The sequence below is a fragment of the Fringilla coelebs genome (genome assembly GCF_963513975.1).
Source record: "Fringilla coelebs genome assembly, chromosome: 1".
NCBI lineage: Eukaryota > Metazoa > Chordata > Aves > Passeriformes > Fringillidae > Fringilla > Fringilla coelebs.
In genome coordinates, this window is record NC_140028.1 from 20566810 (window position 1) to 20591016 (window position 24207).

General features: G+C 41.2%; 2 protein-coding genes across 2 annotated transcripts in view; both read left to right on the top strand.

Annotated features, from left to right (window-relative positions):
• Positions 1–4074, top strand: part of LRP12 (LDL receptor related protein 12) — a 48370-nt gene extending 44296 nt beyond the window's left edge. The window contains exon 7 of the mRNA XM_084211004.1: positions 859–4074. Within this exon, the coding sequence (XP_084067130.1) occupies positions 859–1722 (864 nt within the window). The 3' untranslated portion in view covers positions 1723–4074. The remainder of the gene's footprint in view (positions 1–858) is intronic.
• An 11146-nt stretch (positions 4075–15220) lies between these two features.
• DPYS (dihydropyrimidinase) overlaps positions 15221–24207 on the top strand; it is a gene marked incomplete at its 5' end in the record, with an annotated part of 31187 nt that continues 22200 nt past the window's right edge. The window contains 4 exons of the mRNA XM_084202323.1: positions 15221–15490; positions 18739–18897; positions 21013–21192; positions 23071–23260. Of these exons, the coding sequence (XP_084058449.1) occupies positions 15221–15490; positions 18739–18897; positions 21013–21192; positions 23071–23260 (799 nt within the window). The remainder of the gene's footprint in view (positions 15491–18738; positions 18898–21012; positions 21193–23070; positions 23261–24207) is intronic.

A 24207-nucleotide genomic window follows, 5' to 3' on the forward strand; every position in this document is an offset into this window, starting at 1 on the left:
TCTAAGTTTGAGTTAGGGATCTCCAAGATGAAGGAGTTTGTGTTCTTATGTTTATGTTACCTTACAGCTGAAAAGTTATACAGGATTTTAAACAGGAAAATTCAGGCATGCATTCTTCTGTAGCTGGATAACTAGAAAATATATACTGAATTTGGGAAATTTATAATTTTATATAAACAGAACCATTAAAGCATTTTGAAACTGGAATTAACTGTTTATATCAGAAAGGGCGGGGGGGAATCAAACTATAAGCCTCTGCTGGAGAAGATACTTAGTTTAGTCCCTTTGAGGAAGCTTTATGGTAGTGGATAAAGAAGGTGGCCCCCTTGGTTAAATCTTTCTGGAAGACTTTGTTTACAAATCCTAAACTTTTTGAGACACATTTCTATGTGCTGTACTCTAAAATCCACAGTGACTACCTTTTTTGGTAAGATTGTTTTTAACAGATTTTGTGTGCCTGCTCTACTGGCTCTGTGGTTGTACTTTTCTTTAATCTGTGTTCCATATCCAGACTATAGTGCCTTACTTTCACATTGTCTTTATTCAGAGATCCTTTATTAGGGCAGAAATATACCTTGTATTGAAGCCATTGCTCTTTTGTTGCCTTTGCATATGTACTTCCACTTAATTTTCCTGTTTATAATGTTTTTTCCTCTAGAGCATCTAGATTTTTGTCATGCCCACTTTTTTTTTAAATAGCCTTTTGCTACATATACCAGATCCTTACTAAGAAGGACGCAACATTTTGTAATATTTAAGATTCTACATTTAACTTTGTTAAAATGCTGTTTTGCACAATAGTTAATAGTTATACCAATAGACTGTCAATGCTTGATTGTTGCTTGTCTTCTTATTTAGGCTTCAGTTCTGGAAAACCTCAGGCTGGCAGTACGATCTCAGCTTGGATTTACCTCAATCAGACTTCCTATTGCTGGCAGATCAAGTAACATTTGGAATCGAATTTTTAATTTTGCGAGGTCACGTCATTCTGGATCGTTGGCATTGGTCTCGGCGGATGGAGATGATGTTGCCAGCCAAAGTACTAGTAGAGAAGGTGAAAGAAATAATACTCACAGAAGTTTGTTTTCAGTTGAATCTGATGATACAGACACAGAAAATGAAAGAAGAGACACAGCAGGAGCAGTTGGTGGTGTTGCTGCCACCTTGCCTCAAAAAGTCCCTCCTGCAACAGCAATAGAAGCAACAGTGGGAGCGTGTGGGAGTTCCTCTGCTCAGAGCAGCAGCAGCAGCACCACGGATGGTGGAAGAGAAGTGACAAGTGTAGAGCCCCCAAGCACAAGTCCCGCGCGCCACCAGCTCTCGAGCGCACTAAGCCGTATGACTCAAGGCTTACGCTGGGTACGCTTTACTTTAGGGAGATCAAGCTCAGTGAATCAGAACCAAAGTCCTTTGAGACAGCTTGATAATGGGGTAAGTGGAAGAGAAGAGGATGATGATGTTGAAATGTTAATTCCAGTCTCTGATGTAGCATCAGACTTTGACATGAATGACTGTTCAAGACCTCTACTTGATCTCAGCTCAGATCAAGGACCAGGGCTTAGACAGCCTTACAGTGCAACACATCACAGTGTAAGGTCATGCAGTCGAGATGGCCCCTGTGAGAGCTGTGGCATCGTACACACTGCCCAGATACCCGACACTTGCTTAGAGGCAACAGTGAAAAACGAAACTAGTGACGATGAGGCATTATTACTCTGCTAGGTACGGATTGTTTAGGAAAGATTGTGTACAAGTTGGAGCAATATCTGTCATTGTTTTGTACTTCACAGTTAAAATTAGTTTTTAGTTCTAAAAAATCCAGGACAACATTATGTTAAAGCTATTTTAGCCTGTGTGGTTGATTAAACTTTTCTTATACTGGATGACATTATGGAACTATAAGAGTGAATATTTTAATGGCTCTGAATACACAATGTGTGTATCCAGTATAATTGGATTACTCTTTAAACTGAAGTTTTCCCCATTAGTTTCAAATTTAGTTTATCCTGGTACTATAGTTCAAACCTGAAACATGGCTGCTCAAGACTTAGTGGCTGCCTGTTTAACCCCATATTAACAGGTGAATTTGTACAGAATTATTTTCCTTTAGGAACTGACTCTGTTGTATTATTGCCAACGTACTTGTAACTTAATATACTAAATATGGTAAGGATTGTTAATGTAAAATATGTACTTTTCTTTGAGTTTATTCAACACTTTGTCTAAATATTCTTGAATTTCATCATAATGTGAACTTACTTAAAGGGAGGAGAAACTTTCTCCAGAAGCATTCTTTTTTTTTCAGAAGTACAAAATGCAATGATATATGAAATTTAGGCATAATAGATAAACTGATGGCAAAAGCTTTTTTAGCACTGACTTTCCTAAACTGCAGTCTAATATGGTACAAGCCAAATATTATGTAATATCCCCAGTCATTAGTCTTTTTGATTTGAAGTAAAAAAGGGCCGAAGATATTACAATATGTGTTAGTTCTTTAAATATCCAATATGTACAAATACACTACAGAATAAGTTCCAACTGGTAATAGATCTTTCCCTAATACTGTAGGGTATAAAGCTTGTTTGGTCTCAAGGGATTTGCACTAAAATCATATTAAGGTCTCTAATGAGCTTAGTGCACAAGCACTATCACTTTAAGTACTATTATTGTCTAATATTGCAATGACTATATATTTCCATGGCTCTTTTCTTGGGGTGTTGCGTTTTTGTTGCAATTGAATTTGCTTTACTAATTCCCTATTTATTCATTGTATTTAAACTGGTTTACTTGGTTGCAGACTGGTTGTTTAAAAAAAACCAAAAGAAAGCCCTTTTAGTGTATTTTTTTTATGATATTACATGTTGGAGCGAAACAGATCAGTGAGAAAAAAAGCTCATAACTTCCAATTTTGTGATAAGCAGGTTAATATGTGGCTACTAGTATGACAACAAGAAACTACACCTTTTAAAAACAAAACTGTCAACTACTGTTTTATTTATTCTTTGCCAGTCTGTTTTTAGTAGGCTTAAAGATCCAGTATGAAATGTATTTGTGTGTGATTGTATGCTATTTATTAAATTTTAAATACTTTGTTGAATGTCATTTTAAAGCATGTTTAAAGTCTTGTGCATTTCTGTCGTGTTATGCTGTCGGGCAGAACTGACTAAAATTTTAATATGTATCAAAATTAAATTGAATTTTTGTTATGTTTTTGAGGTACTTTTAAAGATAAATCAAAGGTCTGTCTGGCTTTTTATTTTTTTAAATCCTCATCTCTGAAGTACAAATCACATGCAGAAGGAACAAACAATTGAATGGATTCCAAAGTGTATATATCTTCTCCCTCTTCTCTTCATTCACAGACACTGGGATGAGAAAAAGAAACAATTTTACCATCTGGTTGATTTTTTCATGAGAGTTAGCAGGTAAATTCTGAGTTCAGGATGCAATGACATAGATTTGTGCTTTTGAGGAACCTTATGTGCAATACAGTTGTAAAAGATTTATTATAACGACCCATGCGGTTTCAAGTTTCAGAACAGATCACATCACACTGGTACCAGATCAGGTACAAGTTGGCCCATAATTACACATACTCAAGTAAAAGTCATCAATGGCCATTTTTATTCACATTGAATAATATCTAAATCTGTGGGTAATCTCTAGTCTGATTTCAGTAGCATTGCTTATAGAGCAGGCAGCTTTGCAATAGGAACATGGTAACATACCCTGAAGTATATGTGAACAGTATGTCCTGGTATAAAATACTGGGTTTTTAAACCTTCCTAATTAATTGTCATTAGAAAGTGGTTGTGGAAATGCTTGTCCCTGAGGCAGATAAATTTTAAAGAAAGAGTCTTCACAGAATACTTTCAGTGTTTAACACACATAGTGATCTAAATTTGTTCCATTAGATGCCCCAAATAGCATGTACCTATGGACTCCATATTGCAGATGTAAAAAGAACACAATGTTTAATTTGTTTTAAAGGACAAATGCTACACATTTAACTGAGAAGTTGGATTTGATTGATAATTTGGAAAATTGTAAATAAAATTCATATTTGTATGAGGTGAATTTGTTGCAGTGATTTTTTTTCTTAGTGATATTAAAAGGAGTGATTGATTTTTCTTTTGAGTAATGTCTGAGTGATTGGTTGCATTTGTGTGGTTTGGTTTTATTGAGGGCTCCAATAAGACATTATTACCCTGTTTCTTTTTATGCTGGAGAGCTTGAATTAGTATTTTGTTTAATTGATTCTTGATTTAGCTGTGTTACAATACTAGGGCAGTTTAAAAAAATGTCAGAAATATTTACTGTAGAATTATCTTGATTTCTGTAATAAATCACTTTCATCTGCCAGCTTTGAAGAATCTATGTTATTGTGAGGCAAGTTTTCTCCTCATGTAGAGTTATTTAAACATGGAAAGAGTTTGTCACCATTCTTTTTTACATACCACACTTTTTTTTTTGTAATTTGAAACATTAGGGAGGGCTGACTGAGCTTCAGATGGTGCAAGGGCTTGTTTTGTTTCCAAAGTTCATTTTCAGTACAAGTTCAGCAAGTCTTTTTTCAAAACAGGTTCCTGGAGCGGATGCTGGAATTAGTTACTGTATTATGTGTTCACTTTCTGTCTGAATGTCAAAGCATGAACTCATGCCAAACCTTGGATTCAGTCCAGGGAAATCAAGTTCAGATTGGGACACAAATACTGTTTCAGTGAAGTTTATATATTAAATACTCACTGCAGATCAAATCATGGCTTTTTCTGTTGGGATGAGGTTTTGTTTCCTTTCTGAAAAGTGAGTGTTTTATTCTCCTATATACATCTCCAGATATTCAGCTGTGTCAGTTGTCCTGAGGAAGTGCTGCACATTTCCCATAAATCTTGGTGTAAGTCAAAAGTTTTTATCTTCTGCCAGTTGTGATGAAGATTTCTGTGAAGTGTTTTGTCAGTTTGGGGGGTTTTTTGACTGTATCTCTTTTCATCCTCCCGTGTAAGTTTCTGAAAATAAGCAGTTGGTAACTGAATTCCTCCAGGACATGAACTGCAAGTGAGTTGCCTAGAATGGGGTGTGTTCTGAAAGGACAAGGGAGAAGACTGTCTTATCCCTTTGCCAAGTCACCAAAAGTATATAGAGGTAAGCAGATTGATAGTTAAAACTCTCTCCCTTCTATCCTCCACTGGGATCTCACTAGTTAGCTTTTGCTTCATCCAAGTAAATTAAAGTCCATAATTATTGGACTTGATACAGAGAAGTTTTATAGCACAACATTCATGTCAATATGTCTAGTTGAGATTTCTGTTCATGTGTAGTACCCACTGTTTGGTGAGTAGTAACCTGGGGAAGAGAATGTAGGATTCACTAAACTGAAGTATTATCTAAAAATTCCAATGGACAAGACTCCCCACATCATCGATGGAGGGGAATAGGAGACGTTGCTCTGAGCAGTGTCAGTTAGTGATTCCTAATCACATTTTCAGAAAGGGCATTTACAGTAAACAAAATTTACTTAATCTTTGTGAATATCCCAGCACAAATTAGTGTTTGTGATATTTTTACGTGCACACTGAAATTTAGCAGAAGAGTTTAGCTTCCAGCACTAATTTCTCCTTGTGACCAAGTTGCATCCTGTTAACAAAGAACCAAAGACTCAAATGCAAGTGAAGTTTTTGCAAGATTGAGGTTTTTTTCAGATCACAGTTACCCTTTATGCTGCTTGTGCAGGAAAGAAATGGGTGGAAAACACAGGAAGGGAAAAAAAAAGATAAAAAGTTGAGTCACTGGATTTTGAGATTCTGAATTTGAATTTTGGAAAGGCTGTTATAAAACAGACAAGACACTAAAGGAATATAATTATGTTACATTGCACAAAGGTTTGTTGTGGGGTTTTTTTTGAGGCAAACAATTGCAGGAGACCTTCCTAAAAATATGTCATAGTGGGTAGGACGTGTCAGATCAGGACATAAGAGAAAGAAAGAAGGAGTTATGGTTTAGTGTGGACTTCTTTACAAATAATAAGGGTTTCTCACACAAAATGTAAAGGACAAAGAAATAAACTTGCTTTAAGGAACAAGGACATGATCCCTGAAATAACCATACATTGTGCATATTATCTAAGAGGCAGGTGTCTGAATTCAGAGCAGAAATCTCAGATTTCATCACAACATGATGACTTGTGGTCTTAGAGAGGTTTAGTGGAATTGCATTTGTACCTTTGCAATGAAATAATCATGCATCTGATGGTGTGCCAACAGAACTGAAAAAATAGATTTGTCTGCTTTTCCAGGTTTATAAAATTGAGGAAAAACAACTGGTAAAATACATTGGTTTAATCTGTCGTCTTTCGTGTGGTTAGTTAAGAACCACCTTGAACAGCCACAGTTGGAGGAAGAAGTTCTGGTGCACCAGAGTCAAAAAAGGATCAATATACAGGACAGTGAGGAATGTCATAAATTGACATTGTATTTCTGCAGTGGCACAGCAAGAAGCAGAGGTGTTCAGTTTTGCTTTCTCTCATCTACTCTGTTGGCCAGCAGTTTTAGTTCTTTGTGCTCCTTCAACAGATGAGTTCAAGAGTTGGAGAAAATACAACTAATATTTTGCAGCGGTTTTTTAGACAATGCATTAGGAAAGATAACATTGTCCAAAGATAGCTAATCCCTGTGCTTTTCTGGTTATGTTTCCTGGAGTTTGGAAAAATCCCACCTAAGAATTTAGTTTCTTTGACTGAGATTATGCACCAGGAAGTAACTGACAGGTACGATGAGTTTTTTTTCCCCAGAGTACTGTGAGACTTAGAACTTCAATGCCAGAGTTGAACTGTCTCACACATTTAAAAGTGGACCTTTTATTGGACCCTTATTGAGACAATTAATAGTGAAAAGAGCAAAGAGCACTTTGAGAGAGTATGAGGGTTTCTTAATTGTTCCTCTACTGGATTCCTGGTCATTGCTTTTTCTTTTTTGGTTGTACTGTCTGTGGTTCACTATGTGTTGATCAAGGAGGAGGAGGCACTTGGCCTTATGAAAATGAGAGAACAGTCACTACTTATTATTTCTCTAAAAAGTGGAATGGTCTTCAGCACACACACACACCTTTGGCTGCCTTCCTTTGTGTCACACGTGTGGGACCCAAGGCTGGGTGCTAATGGGTTTCATCACTGCTGATGTATTTGGGGAACAACTGGCACACTTGGATGTAGCCCAGTACTTAGGAGAGCATATTTATAGTTCAGGTCATGTGGAACTAGAGGATTGAATCCCTTTTTTAATGTTCTTTAGCCTTGTTTTCTTATAGAAAACTATGGGGTATGCTTGCTGGTTTTGGAAAGCTTTTACAACTGAAGAAGGCTTGGGAGCTTAGGTTTTGAAACCTCACCACTTGTTTTTGTCTGAAAATCCATCTCATGAAAGTAGCCAGTAGACTCTTCTGAAAACTTGTGAGGTTTTGACAAGGGCACCTGACTCGTCTCACAGTTAAGAATGTAATTGCACTTTACAGGTGCAATTACATTTAGACCATCTGGTTTTGTTGAATGAGTGTTAAATTCCCACTGCAGAGAAGAGGAGTGTGAAAGGAAAACCCAGGTGAACAGGCATTATGGATTTTTTTATAGGAGTTGCAAAGAAATGCCTACTGAATATTCAGTCATGACTTTCTGAATATGGCAAAAGATAACCATTCTTTCCTTTCTGCAAATCCAGAGTGCACCTCAAACTCACCAATTCTCCAAAACCTAGTGCTTTATCCATCATTGCTGAAAGCTGTTGGTACCGTTTTTGTTAATTTTCTCACATTGCAAATGCGGTTCCTGATCCAGTCTTTCTTCCTTGGAAGAAAGTTGTCAAAAATAAGTATTATTAATCACACATCTTTGTTAGCTGAGCTTTTTTTCTGCTGCTCATTATCAACCTCTAGCTTCCTTCACAAAATGTCTCTGTTTGTTCAAAAGCCCTATTTGTCTGCTGCTCCTGCGTTTTGAGATACATTTCAGCTTCACCAACTTTAATTTGAAGGTTAATGCCAGTAAGAATCCTGGAGTTAAGAAAAAGCTGAAGTGGTAGTAGAAGAGCTTTAAAGCATGGTAAGAAGAATGTGAAATTGGAAGCAAATGGAAGATAAGAGTAAGGTGTGATAATTGAAGGCAAAGTTAAAAATAAATAGTATTTTATGCAGGCAGGTAGCAGTTAAAGGTTCCAGGATGAAGTGGGTGAGAGTATGTGTGTCGTAGAAGACTTTAAACTGATGGTGTCTGCATTATAATGACTTTTGGATGTCCTCAAGGTTTGCTGGATGTTCCAAACTTCAGTCCTCTGTTTCTTGCAAACTTATTCCTAAAGTTGCTAAATTATTTTCATTTGTTAAATCATGGATGTGGATTTTGTTTCTTTCAGGGTTGTTCAAATGGAATCAGTTAATCATTAGGCTACTGAGAAACCTCTAATGATTGCATTTCTGTGATAGTTACACTAGACAACACACTCCATATTTAGATTTCTAGGATTATTTGCTTTGCTAGACACAACAAAAGCATTAGCATATGATTCAACCGCAGATTTGTGAGCTTGAGAAGACTTTCTGCAATGGCTCTCAAATTTTTGAGCTACTCTGTAACATTTTGGGATCAGTTAATGTTTCCTAAAAGGAAACTTCTCAGCAGAGTTGTGGTTTAAGCCCAGCTGGTGTTTGATCGCTGCACAGCCACTCACTCAATTGACTTGGAGGGGTGATAGTGTGAAAACTCGTGGGTTTGAGATAATGACAGTTTAATATGTAAAGCAGAAGCTGCACTTGTGAGCAAAGCAAAACTAATTCATCCCTCACTTCGCAGGAGCAGGCAGATGTTCTGCCATCCTCAGAAAAGCAGATCTCCACCATCCACTAAGAGTGACTTGGGAAGACAAATGCTATACACACCGAATGTCCCTCCCCTTCCTTCTTCTCTCCCCAGCTTTATATGCTGAGCATGACACCATATGGCCGGGGGTGTTCTAGTGGTCAGCTGGGGTCAGCTGTCATGGCTTTGTCCCCTTCTGGCTTCTTGTGCACCCCCAGCCTCCTCACTGGTGGGGCACTATGAGATGCAGAAGAGCCCTTGGCATAGTGCAAGTGCTGCACAGATGCAAAACACAGAGCAATACCAGGTACTATGACAGAGCTGAACTCTCTTCCAGCCCAGACCACTACAACAGAGCAGAGTCAAACATTGATTATGGGGCAAAGATTTGTTTGAATCTCTGCAAAGAGAAGGATAAAAAGGTAAAATGTTTTGTGGGTAAGTAAATACTACAAAGTCAATTAGGAGCCAGAAGCCCTGTTGGAACAGCAGTAGATATTCAGTGATCACTAAGAATGTAGGGTCAGTTGTCTTCTCTGAGTATTTTAAGTATTATTACTGTTCCACCAGTGGTATTTCAGGCTATTTTTCCTAGGGACATCTGAGCTGTGGAATATTAAATATTTACCAAATATACATAAATGCAACTGATGAGAGATTATCTTTTTGGTCCAAATGGTTTAAATAAAAGGGCTGCTTAGACAGAATCTTGTTATATACCAATATGTTATTTAATATGTTCAAAACCACCTGTGGGATCAATTCAGTTTTCTTAGGCACAGCATTGTAAGACGTCATAGTGCTGGTTTGTGGGCAGCTCTGTAATTCTGAACTGGGCATGAAGTTACAGATAGGAAGGCTTAGGCATTTAAGAGTAGGATCCACAAAGTCTTAATTATCCAGGAGGAATCAGGAGGGGAAACAGAGTTCAAGCCTGTTCTTGTGCAGAAACAGATGTAAATACTCTTGAGCTGTGCTACTCTTCATGCATTTATGTATGAAAGTTGTATCAGCTTCTTCCTGTGCAACACACACAAAAAGGGAACTGGATATCCCAGTGCACTCTACAATCTGCTGTGTTGTGGCTGATCTGCCTTCAGATCTCCCTCTGCCCAATTCGGCAGAAGGATTTGAGCAGAAACAGTTTACGGCTGCCACTAGCCCAAGAGCATACCCAGAGATGACTGTCTAGGTCTGTCATATCAAAACTCCTTTCATAGAAAATACCAAGTAGTCATTGGCCAGTAAGATCTGTGAGATCACAAGAAAGTGACTATTTTAGGTTGGCAATTTAGGTACTGTAGGGTGCTGAAATTTCCGGGTGAAGTCTCTTTGCCAATAAATACTGTAAAATCTGTTGATGCTGTTCTGCATCAAATCATTAAATATCCATTGGGTGGGCATAGGAACTTAACTGCTGTACACCACATGATCAGATGAACCTCTGACTTTGCTACCCTCTCTCCTCACTTAACAAAGGTCCAGGTCCATAACAATTTATGCAAAGTGAAACTGCTTTTCCAAATGAGTTTTGACCTGTTTTGTTTCTGTAGCAGGTTATGAATCCCAGTTGGTCTCTGTTCTGTTGCACAAAGGTGAGGTATAAAACAAGATATTTTGGGATGAGCAGATAGAAAGGCAAATGGTAATGCTCTCTTACCTGTCTTAAGGGAAGAAAAAAAGGTGACATGCTAATGGGAAGGTGAGATTTTTCCATATCTTGTGTCCATTGTCTAAATGGCTTTTTGGTACCTTATGTGTGCACCCTCTCACAGCCCTCAGAGACAATGTTCTCTCTTGCTAAATCATCACCACTGAACTGGAAGAGGTGAGGGGATGAAGATGCAAGTACTCACGGATTTAGGGACACCCTTGAGCAGTGCCATGTCACTGCTGAGTATGCAAATCCAGGGTTATGGGGAAAGTGGGAAAATGCCATAGAAACTAGTGCCTCTGAGATGGCACAGAGCAGGTCTTTCCTCTTCTGTGCCAGTCTTAACTCATTTTTCAGTTGTCATCGTTTTACTTCCCCACCTCTTGTTACAGGTGTATATTCTGAAACACACAAGCCACATCCTGCCAGGGTCACACAAGCCTTGTGTGAAACCCACCACAGAGGAACCTGACTTTCCCCTGGCTCTCGGGAAGGGCTCCCCTGGGGCAGGGAGGTTCGAGGGGCCAGCATAGCCGGGGTGACAGTGGTTGTGTGGGCAGCAGTGTGGGGGTGTGGTGAGCACAGGGCGGGCCCAGCAGGGCCATGGGGAAGATGGAGCATCAGATACTGAAAAGGGATTTTCACATGGATGTTGGCACACACAAACCCCGGCTTCCCCCTCAGGCTGAAGCGCTGTTCATGTGGTGTCATTGCAGTGGCAGTGGGGAGCTGTGTTTGGATCCTGAGGGTGGTGTGTCCCAAATCCTTTGAGAAACAGCCTGGGATCAGCGTGGACCCCACCATCTCCACTGAGAAGGGTGAAACACCTGGCACACCAGAACACTGCACTCTGCCTTCCCCTCTGCTCGGGCTGGACCCACGGGCTCCCCAGACACGGCTGCAGGAAGCTCAGGTCACCCCTGGACTCTCTGGCTGCTTCTGTAGAGAGCTCAGGTCACCCTTGGTTTCCTCAAATGTGGCTGCAAAGAGCTTAGTTTGTTTTTGGGCATCACAAGATGATAAAATAGCCACATTGTCAAAGCAGCTCAGCAAGCTGCAAACTGCAGGCGCTCAGGGCAGGCTGGAGTGCAGGCTGTGAGAACACCCCAGACCCCCTGAAGGCCTGGCTCGCTTTGTCCAGGCAGAGTCCGGAGCAGAAGGGGCCCAAGTGGAAATACTTGGGCTGGAGCATCGCAGAGTTATACGTTCGACCGCAGAAGATACCTATTACAACAGACATCAAAACATTCAACGATGCCCAGAATCTTATGGGGGACTTGCAATGGCTACGACAGGTGACTGGCGTGACCAATGATGAACTTCAAATATTGTGACCGCACTGAAAGGTACAGATCCTTCACTGCCCGTAACACTCACAGATGCCCAGCGCACGATGATCCAGAGACTTGGCACCGTCATCTCACAAAGAATGGTGGATCGGAGAGATCCAAGGTTGAACATCGACCTCACTATCCTGAATGGTTCATCACAACTTATTCGTGCACTGACACAGGGCAAAAAGAAAATCAGGGTCCTTGAGTGGATCTTCACACAACTACAACCCAAGACAACAATTCAACAAAAACTTGAAAATTTGGCTGAGCTGATTCATAAGGGCCACAACAGAATCATGCAAATATCAGGGAGAGAGCCAGCAGAAATTAACCTACCTTTGAAACAAAAAGACCTGGACTGGTATCTACAGCACTCTCGACCATTGCAAGTAAGTCTTATAAGTACAGCTCAGCAGATTAATTTCAACTCTCTAAAAGCCCCTGTGCTCAAGTGGATGACTCAGCATGACTGGATCACCATTCCCAAGCGAAGTGAGCAGCCTCTTCAAGGAGCTCTGACAGTATTCACTGATGCTGGAAAAAAGTCACAACCAGCAGCAGCGACTTGGTGTATTGATGGCCAATGGCATCACATTGTCCTAGAGGTTGAGGCAGGGGACTCTTTACAGACACTGGAATTATCCACAGTGGTTTGGACCTTTAAGCAGTGGCCCCACAACAAGCTAAGTGTGGTAACAGATTCACTATATGTGGCTGGGATTGTTCAGAGAATTGAAGATGCTCGCATTCCAGTTTGGGTGCCTAGAAAATGGACACGAGCAGCTGTAGAGACAGCGAAAGGAGCTGTACCAGCACAAAACAACAGCAGTACAGATGACAACAGCCCTGGATCTGGGGGCAACTCAGCGGGAGTTTGAGCGGCTAAGAAGAGCAGTCACTCCTTATCTGAGTCAGATACAGAGACTCTTGGGCATTGACTGCCATTTTAGGACAGCAGAAGACATTGCGTGCATCTCGCTTGGACTCAAAACTTCTGGGCTCGAGCCCCTCAGATTTAGCTGTAGGAATTGTGGGCTAACTACATGTCGAGCCTGGGTAAAAATTTGTTGTGGGGGTTGTCATAGGAAAATATGGATGCATCAGAATCGCTTTTTTCGCCTTGCTGTCATAGGTGTTGGAGAGAGTTAAATCATCCACGCTGGTGCAGTGAATTAGAGAGATTTACGGGACAGCCATATCGGCATGCTGATTGAGGATTTAGGGGCACAGCAGCGCTTGCTTATAGTGGAGCTGATTTGTCAAAATACACGTAGACTGAGTGTATATAAGAGCTCCACAGTGCTGAGGTTAAAGTGTCAAGAGGACATTTTCATACCCATTGCTGTGAAGTTCCTGACAATGAATGGGACAGGCAGAACCATAGGTGGAGGGCTCGTAAGCTGCCTTACACCGCTCACCATCATTGCTATTAGTCAAGGGTATGCAGAGATACACACAATCAATCCAAGAGAAAACATGTGGGTTACATGGGCTAACCAAACAGGGCAGGAATCAATTTGCTTATCATTGGCTATACCTTCTGATCCTTTTCATACTTGTTTAATTGGAGTTCCATTAGATTCTATGGAAGAATCTGGACCTTGGACTAAAGCCACAGTGTACAAAAATTTGAATGAGGTTTGGTCAAATTGGTGCACGATCCAATGGTGGAGTATCAAGAGCGGTGACCAACCTTTGCTAATTGGTGCAAGGTTTCTGGGGTTCCAATGAACCCCCTGGGAGCACAAGCTTCTACAATTGCCAAGGGATTGAATGTCACCAGCATGGAGTCACAGGAGCTAGACATCCTGGGCTCTACAGCAGGCAATTACTGTCTATTTTTTGGGTACTATTCTACGGGCTCAGATTTGTTTAGCATAAAAAAGGGGTGACCAAAAAACGATAGCACTTGGATATCCCCTGGCTCCTTGTGGTACTACAATACCACGGCTTACTGCAACAACTGGACAGAGCCTTTACCAACAAAGCAAGGTGTAGCAAAAATGCTGCCTCCAGGGATTTTCCTCATTTGCAGGGATAGAGCCTGGCCTGTGGTGCCTCAGAAGGCTCTGGGAGGACCATGTTATTTTGGCAAACTAACATTATTTGCCCCTAGCATCCACCAGATGCTTTACATCAGTCACAAGTCCCAATGCCCAAGACGTAGTGTACATCAGTTAGGCCCTGAATGTAGAGATGTATGATTGTGGGAACCATGATCAATTTTATTGGCATCACTTTTCGTACCAGGAGTAGCCCCGGCACAGGCCCTCACACAATTGAGGGGACTAGCGTGTTGGGCAGGAAAACAAATTAATATCACGTCCGCAGAGTTAGATGAACTCATAACTGATGTTGATAGCATACACCATGCAGTGTTACAAAACAGGGCTGCCATAGAATTTTTATTGGTAGTGCAAAGACATGGTTGTGAGGACTTCGAGGGGATGTGTTGTTTTAATCTATCAGACCATAGCGTTTCAATCCATGCACAGCTCCAATGGCTAAAAGAACATGCACAGAAGATCACCGTAAATGATAATTCATTTGATGACTGGCTGTCTTCTGTTTTTGGGGGTTTATCTCCCTGGCTCATATCCCTTGTAAAAGAAGGACTACGCTGGTTAGGAATATTGCTTGTGATCATAAGATCATAATAATTATTAGAATTGCCTATTCTTGTATTATGAGGAGTGTAACAATTAACCAATAGGGTTTTTCTTGTACAAAAAGAAAAAGGGGAAATTGTGGAAGAATGGCTGGATGAACAGGGCCATAGATCCCTGTAAATGTTGTACAAGCAAACCCCATGTTAGCTTAGCATAAGTAGGCCACACACCATGATAGGGAGATTGCAAAATATACTGCATCATGCTGACAAGGACAAAAGGGCAAGGACAGCGACAAAAATGAGGAAGAAATGTGATTTTATAAAATAAAAATAAGGAAGTAAAAGCGACGAGAATGGTTTTAGGCAAAAAGTTGCATTTACATACTCCTCCTACTTTGCAGTTTCTAACACAGAGTTCTTCCTCAATGAACTAACGATGAGTAGGCATAATTACTGGAAACAATATAAAAGTACCGTTGTACTCGAAATAAACTGAAGCTTGCTTTACCAATCATATTGATTGATTGCACGTCTCCCCTCGCCGTCCCAAGGGCAGCGCCCTGCTCCCATCCGTGTCCCTGGGCTGCCTGGGAGGAGGGAGGTGGGGCTGCCCAGGGCAGAGGGGGCAGTTCCTCCGGTGTGTGCTTAAAGAGCATGGTGTGCTCTGTGTTTAGGGCCATTTGGAGAGAGCTGCTGCTCTGGGAGGAGGGGGCAGTGAACTACTCTGAGGCAAGAGCAAGTTTCTGAGCTGAGGCTGCTCTCTCTCACCGGCTGGCATGCCACCCCAAACCCGGGCTTGGCAGAGACTTTTGATCAAAGGGGGAAAAGTTGTGAATGATGACCTCTCCGTGGTGGCTGATGTGTACGTGGAAGATGGAGTGGTGCAGCAGGTGGGACCAAACCTAAACCCGGAGCCCTCGACTGGACTTGTGGTGCTGGATGCGACCAACAAGCTGGTGATCCCTGGGGGCATTGATACTCACACACACATGGAGTTCCCTTTCATGGGGAGCAGGTCAAAAGATGACTTCTATACTGGAACCAAGGTGGGTGCACGTGTGCACATCTGTGTGTGCACCTGGGCTTTCTCAGAGAGGGGTGCCTGCTGGTCGTCCAGGATTATTTCTAAAAGAGAGAATAGAATGTGAATCAAGCATGGCCAGTTGTTCCTGTCCCTTTGAAAGGGACATTGTCATAAAGCAGTTGGGGTGCTCAGAGGTCCGTCCCCAGCCAGTATGTTATTTGGGCTCCTCCAGAAACTATTGGGATGGTGGGGGTCAAGTGGGGCAGGATTTACCCTGGCTGTCAGCATGCAGACTACAACCTGCTTTGGTACATGCATCAAGCTTCATACTTCTCTGAGCAAAGGTTAACTAAAGCAACAGTTTAAACCTCCTGTGCTGTTTAAGCACTTCTGTGGTAATCTGATCTTTTCCCTCTGTTAGCATGAGGGAATGCAGGCTTTTCTTCTGTCATTCACTTTGGTGCTTACTGTGTCTCTCAATGAAAGTTCAATTCAAATATACTTTATAAAAGTACCTAATTTCTCCCAGTGTTACACTTGGAGAGGGGTTTTTTTCAGATTTTTAGCTGATCTTATTATATTCCCTGAATATGAATAGTGTATCAATTACTCATATTAACAGTATTATGCATCATCTCCATACAGTTTCCATAAACAAAATTTTTGATGCACTTTTCTAAGAGCTTTGTTGCACAGACTGAAATCCTTTGTTCACAAAAAGGATCACATTGCCCCACTTGGCTTGTCTGCTAGCCATCACCTTCACAGAGATTGTTATACCCAGTTCCTCTCACAGGAGAACTGGGATTTACTAAAATGCAGAAAATAAGTTTTTAAGGTTTTCTGAGTAACTCTGAGGTACTTACAGGACAGGGAAACTGCAAAACAGAGGCTGCATACACAAAATAGGATGTCCAGATAGATAGTCACTTCAGTGCCTATAGGAAAATTGTAGATCTAGCTTAGAAATCAGATGTCAAAACGTTAGATATTGTGGCTATCCTTAGCCCAGTCAAAGTGTGGAAAGTGTTCAGACTATTCACTGAAGGTCATCCTCTGACAAATATTTTGTCAAGAAATTCAGTGAGACAGAGTTGTATTCCAGCTATTGCAAAATATGCTGCAATAATTAGCTGAGATTTATCCATTGAATAAGTAAAGGCCCTTCTCTTTACAGATAGAGGGGGAAAAAGAGACTTCGAGTGGAGTTGTGGAACCCATGATGGTTTTTTTTCTTGAAGTCCAAAAACTTTCTTTAAATCCTGTTTAACAAACAAGTCAATCAGTCTTGCTGAAAGATATTTGACAGTTTGAACAACTTTTCCTGGAGAAAATATTTTGCTCAATTCATTAGAAATTACGAATACTTGTGTCACTCTCCAAACATTTCTTTTTGCAAAATATACTGACATATTTACAATTATTCTTCTGAATCCTAAGTGAACAGAAGGAAGAGACTAATTGTTGTAGAAAAAGGGAGAGTAATACAGCATGAGGGACCTGGACAGGCTGGATGGATGGGCCGAGTCCAACATTACAAGGTTTAACAAGTCCAAGTGCAGCGTCCTGCCCTTTGGCCACAACAACCCCCTGCAGCATTACAGGCTGGGGACAGAGAGGCTGCACAGTGCCCAGGGGATCTGGGGGTGCTGGCTGGCAACAGACTGAACGTGAGCCAGTGTGTGCCCAGTGGCCAAGAAGGCCAATGGCTCCTGGCCTGTGTCAGCAACAGTGTGGCCAGCAGGAGCAGGGAGGTCATTCTTGCACTGCACTGGCCAGCAGGAGCAGGGAGGTCATTCCTCCACTGCACTGGGCAGCAGGAGCAGGGAGGTCATTCCAGCACTGCACTGGGCACTGGTGAGGCCACACCTTGAGTGCTGTGTCCAGTCCTGGGCCCCTCAGTTTGGGAAGGACATTGAGGTGCTCAAATGCATCCAGAGAAGGGCAACAAGGCTAGTGAAGGGTCTGGAATGCAAGCCCTGCGAGGAGCAGCGGAGGGAGCTGGGGCTGTTCAGCCTGGAGGAGGCTCAGGGGAGATCTCACCCTGAGAGGAGGGTGCAGCCAGGTGGGGCTTGGTCTCCCAGGCAGCCAGCGACAGGACAAGAGGACAGCGTCTTAGTCTGCACCAGGGAAGTTTAGGCTGGACATCAGAAAAAATTTCTTCACAGAAGGAATGATTGGGCATTGGAGGGGCTGCTAGGCAGGTGCTGGAGTCACTGTCCCTGGAGGTGTTTAAAGAAAGACTGGATGTGACACTTAGTGCCATGGTTTAGTTGATAAGGTGCTGTTAGATCATAGGCTGGACTTGATCTCAAAGGTCTTTTTGAACCTAGCTGATCCTATGATTCTCTGATCCTGTGAATTTGAGCTGTGCATATTTTGATCTGAATTTGTTGTTGCTGTTTTGCAAAGGGACATTGTTCAGAGCAGTAGAGAGGATTTCTTTTACTAATCTGGAAGAAAGCAACAATTTCAACAAAGGAACTTCTGTACCAGATCAATTTCTTTTAGTCAAGGATATGGCATCTGAGTAACATTTTTTCCCCTCCAAAGGCAAGAAAAGTAATAATTCAGTTGCCCATAAAGAAGAGTGGAAACTATTAGTAAAAAAGCAATTTTTGTTCACCATTCACCTGTTAAGTAAAGTTGTAGTTTATTTTATTACTTGATAACATTTATGTAGAGGATGTAAATTCCTCATTCTATTCAAAACTCTCTATACTAAATGATATCCTATTACACCTGTAAAATATTTTAGTATTAGTCAAGAGTTTGGAGGTTTTCATATTGTATTTTCAAACTCAATGGGGCTTTTTGTTGTTGATGTGTATTTGCCCCTTTATACTTGCCTGTCACTCAGGCTTGTTTTTTCCACTACATGGACTCTGAGGAAGCACATCTCAAGTTAACTGTGCTCTTCTAGTGCTCTTCTTCCTCAGTGATTCCACACACTTGAGGAAATTCACTGATGCATAAACACTAGAGACACATCTCCATTTCTTTGATAAGCTTTTGTACATGAAGAGAAGCTTCTCCTTCAGTGTGAGAATTTCACTTGGATTCTCCTGAACATGCTTCTGAGAACATTTTTCTCAAAGCAAATGAAATTAATCTCCATAATAATTTTTTGTCTGGACTTTACTCAGGGGAACTCCTCAGTGGCTTTTGGCTTTTCAGAGTATCCAGATTAATTGATGTAAGGGAGTTGGAGAGGGTGGGAGGAAATTTGCATTCTTTCTGATTGCTAAATATTAACTTTCTTCTTTTCAGGCAGCTATAGCAGGAGGAACCACTATGATCATCGACTTTGCCATCCCTCAGAAAGGTTGTTCTCTTACTGAAGCTTTTGACACATGGAAAAGCTGGGCAGACCCTAAAGTCTGCTGTGATTATTCATTGCATGTGGCAGTTACATGGTGGAGCAACAAGGTAAACACAAGGGCTGATTTTAAATTTCATAAATTTGTACCACACCTGCTTGGAATCAGTCTTCACGTGGCTAAATATTGCTTGCTGGTTAGTGGTTTTGTGCTTAAAAACATTGGAAATAGCCCACACCCTTCTGAGAGTATTTGTATTTGAAAGAAGTCTGCAGATAGCCTATATCTCTGGATAATACTGCACAAAGTTAAAGGTAGGGATTGTGCAAGACAAAGACTAGGCAGGTCAGAGAAGGAAAGAGGTGTTTACAGTAAATTTGTTTTTTGTTGCTTGAACACTTGATATTTTGTGCTTCTGATGAGTTTTGGTGGTTTTGGTTGTTTTTTTTTTAATAAGTGTATGCATAAAAAATATGGTACTTGACTTCATTTGTAGAGGAGCATTTGTTTTCTTGGGTGGCTGCAGTAAAACCTGTTTAAAGTAAAGCAGGACTGTAGCCAATAGTACATTCATTGTGAAATAATCTAAAAAAACCTTTTTTGAATTTACATATGGGAGAACCACCTTTGCTGTGTGAATGTTTGCTGATAGCCTGAAAGCTTTACTGATAAATTAATTTTTCAGGTGCTTGATATCTATCAGAATGAAACCCATGTTTTACAAGATGACTTTGGATTCTCAGAGAACTATGCATCAGTACACAGATATGCTAAGTAAATTCCTACTTCATATGTGAGTTCTTCTTCTAATTTTTGAATTCTAGAACATATGCACCAAAGCATTCACTCTGCAAACAACACATCTTTGGCATTCTGTGTACTGAGTGCTAAAATAGGCTGACCACAACTTCTAACTTACGGCAAAGTCATGAAATAAATTCTCCAATGAAATCTGAGTAATGTGCATTTGAAACAACCTCAGCAGGCTACAGTGCAATTGTACTGACAAATCCAATAAAAATAGGAAGATGTAAATCAATGAAATGTTCTAGTTTATATTAAGAATGTAACTGCTTTTAAAGGCCAAGATTAAAAGAAATAGGTTGGGCATTTTCTAGCTGCAAAAGGCCTGGGTGAAAAAGACTGATATGTCATACCCATCTGATCAGCTCTCATCTCATCAGGATTTGAACCATTAATTAAAAGCATACATTCTTTACAATGCCTTCTGTCAGTTGTAGTAAACAGTAAAGAGGATAAATGACATGCCTCTATATTTGTGCCATTTTGTCAGGTACTTATTTGATAACTCCCACTCAAAATTTGCTCCCATCCCTCCTCTGGATAACTAAAATTTTCCTTGAATTTTTTGTATATCTTCTTATATATCTATGCCCTTCTTGGACAGACTCAACCAGATTATTAGAGAGAAGATGAAAAATAATATTTTACTTTTTGAAAGGAATTAATCCTATGGAAATTTTAATAGCATTGCAGATGCATATCAATTACAGTAACCACCATTTTATTGGGAAGGGAGAACCAAAGTTATGTAATGTATGTTTCTAGCTAACCAGTTGTGCAAGAAGCCTTGAGACTAAAATATGTCTCTTTCTTCCTTTGTGATGTAATGTTTTGCTGGGCTTCATAGGCTCTAGCAGAAGCAGGAAATCCTAACAAGTAGTGAATTAAGAAAAAAAAAAAAAGGCAGGCCTGCACATAGCATTTTGGAGCTATTTTTTTTGACAAAACCTGTTTTGTAAGGCTGTGTGTGTTGTTTAGTGTCAGGACAAAGCTCTAAAGGATGAAATCTTTTTTGTCACTGTGTCGTTTGCTAGAAGCTGCAGCCCATTGCAATCCAATTTTGAAAATTGGTTTTGCATAAATGTCCACATTTATGAGTTGGACACATTGACTGTAATACTGGAATGGGTGTTTTCAGCACCAGGTTTATTTGAAATAAAATTCTGCCTCATTACGTTTTGTAAAAAGCATTCCCTCCTGCAATTAGCTTGTGCTTCCAATATTTGCACTGCAGTGCTACTCTTTTATATAGTTTGAGAATCAGTTTGATACAAGAATAGTCTAAACCTATCTTTAAATACGTCACTTGTGCTGTTTGTACTGAACATATGTTTGATGTGAGCAAAGGTTTACCCTCCATATTTACAATTTCTTTGTACAAAATGATTACTATGTAAAATATAATTGCTGTATTTTTCAGGTGAAGCAAGAAATGGAAAGTCTTGTTCAAAACAAAGGTGTCAACTCCTTCAAGATGTTTATGGCCTATAAAGATATATACATGGTCAATGATGAGGAGCTGTATGAAGCCTTTTCCTGCTGTAAGGAACTTGGGGCAGTTGCTCAAGTCCATGCGGAGAATGGGGAGCTAATTGCACAGGTGCACATTTGACATTTTGTCCATCAAAGTCAGGAATTTAGATGGTCCTAGCCTAGGTCTGTCCAGACATAGTCAGCTCATGTAACAGAAGCACATCCAGAAGTATGGAGAAAGCCCCACTGGCTGGGCAGGGAAGTCTCATCATCCCTCTATGCATAATTAGCTTCATGCTCCTGCCACCTTCGTGATGTGTGCCAAACAAATAGGGCAGGAGACATTTCTCCTTTTAATGTGTTGTTTAAAAGCGATCAGCTCAAGGTTGGGAGGCCCGACAGGTCCTTGATCTCACCATTATCACTCCCAGCAGTGATTCAGGGGAAGAGAAGAAAACACAGCTTTGTCCACTACAAAGCAAGGCTGCAGGCCATCTCCTCTCGAGAGCAGGCAGGAGCATACACCCCCACATCCCACTTTTTAAGGTCACAATCTTGGGTCCTGACTCGGACTGACATCTTCTAGGTTGTGGTGGGGGCCATTAAGGTTTCCAGAGTCTCTGCCGGCTCCAGACCTTGCCCCTGATGTCCAGACATGCTTTGATCTCTAAATTCCAAATTGGCTGGCCGGTTAAGGGGTTATTAGCTCACGTTTGGTGGGGGCTTGCCCCGTTGCATGTTGGCTCTAAATTTATTTGCATATCAACTCCGAGGTCCGCTCCCCTCCCCTGTCCTGGGAAAGTCATTTACCTGGCTCGGGCAGGGTGATACTGATACAACAGGGAGTTAACGAGTGCATTTGCCTATCCGTCTATCGGGGTGCCATCTCCCAGGAAACAGCAGGGCTAATCCCAGCAGCTGCTCCTGCGGGACTTGGGCTGGTCCCCACCTCTGGGACCAACCCCTGCCACCCTCGGAGTGCCCCCCTCCCCCTGACTCAGCTGGGACCCCTGTTTGAGGGGGTGCCCCACCATTCCCGGGGTGGGTCTGCGCCCCAGGGACACCTCCCGTGGGGCTCCCCCATCCCTGCCAGGCTCCCCCATCCCTGCCAGGCTCCCCATCCCTGCCAGGACCCGTGCCTGAGGAAGGGAGCCCCACCGCTCCCGGGTCACCGCTCAGCGCACTATTGAGAACAGGTCATTAAAAGCAAACTGTTAACAGGACATTACAACATGAAATTGTTAACAATAAATAGTTAGAATTCGCACTTGGCAGTTATTGGTTTCAGTTGTGAACTTTGAATCTTTAAAAAATTGGATAACCTTTTTTTTTTGTTCATAACGTGTTGAGGCACTGAGAGCTCTGGGGCCCTGAGGGTGTAACTACACTGGTAATACTTGACATCAGTGGTAACTTGAGTGGCTCTGATATAATAGTTTCTTCACATATTTCAGTCAACAGCGCTTTGACCATGCTCTATGTCCCGTAAGGGAAATTAATTCATTGCTAAATAGTCCCAAATCAGCAAATTTTAAATTCCTGGAACTGCATAGGGACAAAACCTTTTTGCCTCTTAAAAACCTCTTTGCCTCTTGGAGTTTTCAGAGGCTCTGGATACGCATCTTTGTGCTTAGTAAAGATTTTTTCCTTTTTTTCTCTCCAGTGAGGGTTAGTACCATCATTGGACATCATTGGCCATGATAGTTAAGTGTACACATTGAGAGAGGGGTAGGGTTTTCAAGACCAGTGATTTAATCCTGCAAGCCAGTGAAGTGTGTTCTCTAAATTTCCTTAAGTATTCTGAGACCTGAATTTTTTGAGAGATATATTAGATTTCAGATGAAACCACAGTAAGTTATTTTGGAAAAAAATCACAACTGCTTAGTCATTTTTTTTCCTTGAACTGGCTGCAATGCCTGCTTCAGAATCCTTTTGACTGGCAGCATGCTCATGACACCAGAGATACATTTTAACTGACTCTTACATGCTTTTGTGTGGTCTTCAGGGTGCAAAGAAGATGCTGGCAATGGGAATAACTGGCCCTGAGGGTCACGAACTGTGTCGTCCTGAAGAAGTGGAAGCTGAAGCTACTCAAAGAGCCATTACCATAGCAAATGCTGTGAACTGCCCCCTGTATGTGGTCCATGTCATGAGTAAATCTTCAGCCAAGGTGATAAGTAATGCACGAAGAGAAGGTAAAAGTCCTGATTCTTTTGTGCTTGGACAATGGCACTGGGGGAAGGGTCATGGAAAACCCATCAGAGCATTAGTGTCTTACTTTTCATGGGTGTTATAAGCCTCACATCATGGGTGAATTTCTTGCAGAGGGATGTCTAAATTGTGTGTCCGTCTGTTTGTTGTTGGGCCCAAGGAGAGGAGTGTGTAAGAACAGCAACAAGAATTGAGACTTTCTCTCCAGAGCAAACTTTTTTCTCTTTGTTCTGTACTGCCAAGGACAAACTGATGGCCAGGACGGCATTGTTGCATTAAAAATTATGTGACCAGTTCAAGACAATGAATTCAAGACAAACTGTTCTTCTCTCTCGTGTTTGTCTGCAAGACTTTACCAAATATCTTGATGAGAAATTCTATAACAGAGACCACACCATATTTTTGCAGACAATGCCATGATGACTCCTATTCACTGGGCATTGAAAAGTCATGGTAAAGATGACAGTGTCTGAAAGCCTTGATGCCCACCAGTGCAGAGTTGATCAGGTTTGCACTGCAGTGTTCACAAATAACTCTGGTCAGCCAAGGGGGCCTGACTTTCCTGACCATCTGTTAGGTAGGCTAGAAGCAGCCTGAAGGCTGTAGGTATTCAGGATGTTTTATTTCCTCATCTGTAAATTCATCCAGAGCAGCACGTGGAACAACAGCACTGTGAGGAGACATTATCAAGGTGGAAGGAGCAGGACAGGACACCAAGATTTGGAGGACTTTATGTGTCCTCATTATCTTTTTGAATCTTTTTTACTATGTTTTTACATCTTTTGCATTTACAGCTTGTTTTCACCTGACTAGCTATGAATTTCGTATAGACCTCAGTTTTGCTATTTCTTGTCTTTAGATAATGCCTACACAGGAGCTATAGATTATTAATATTAAAATGTACAGTATGAGATCGTGATAAATCAAAGCA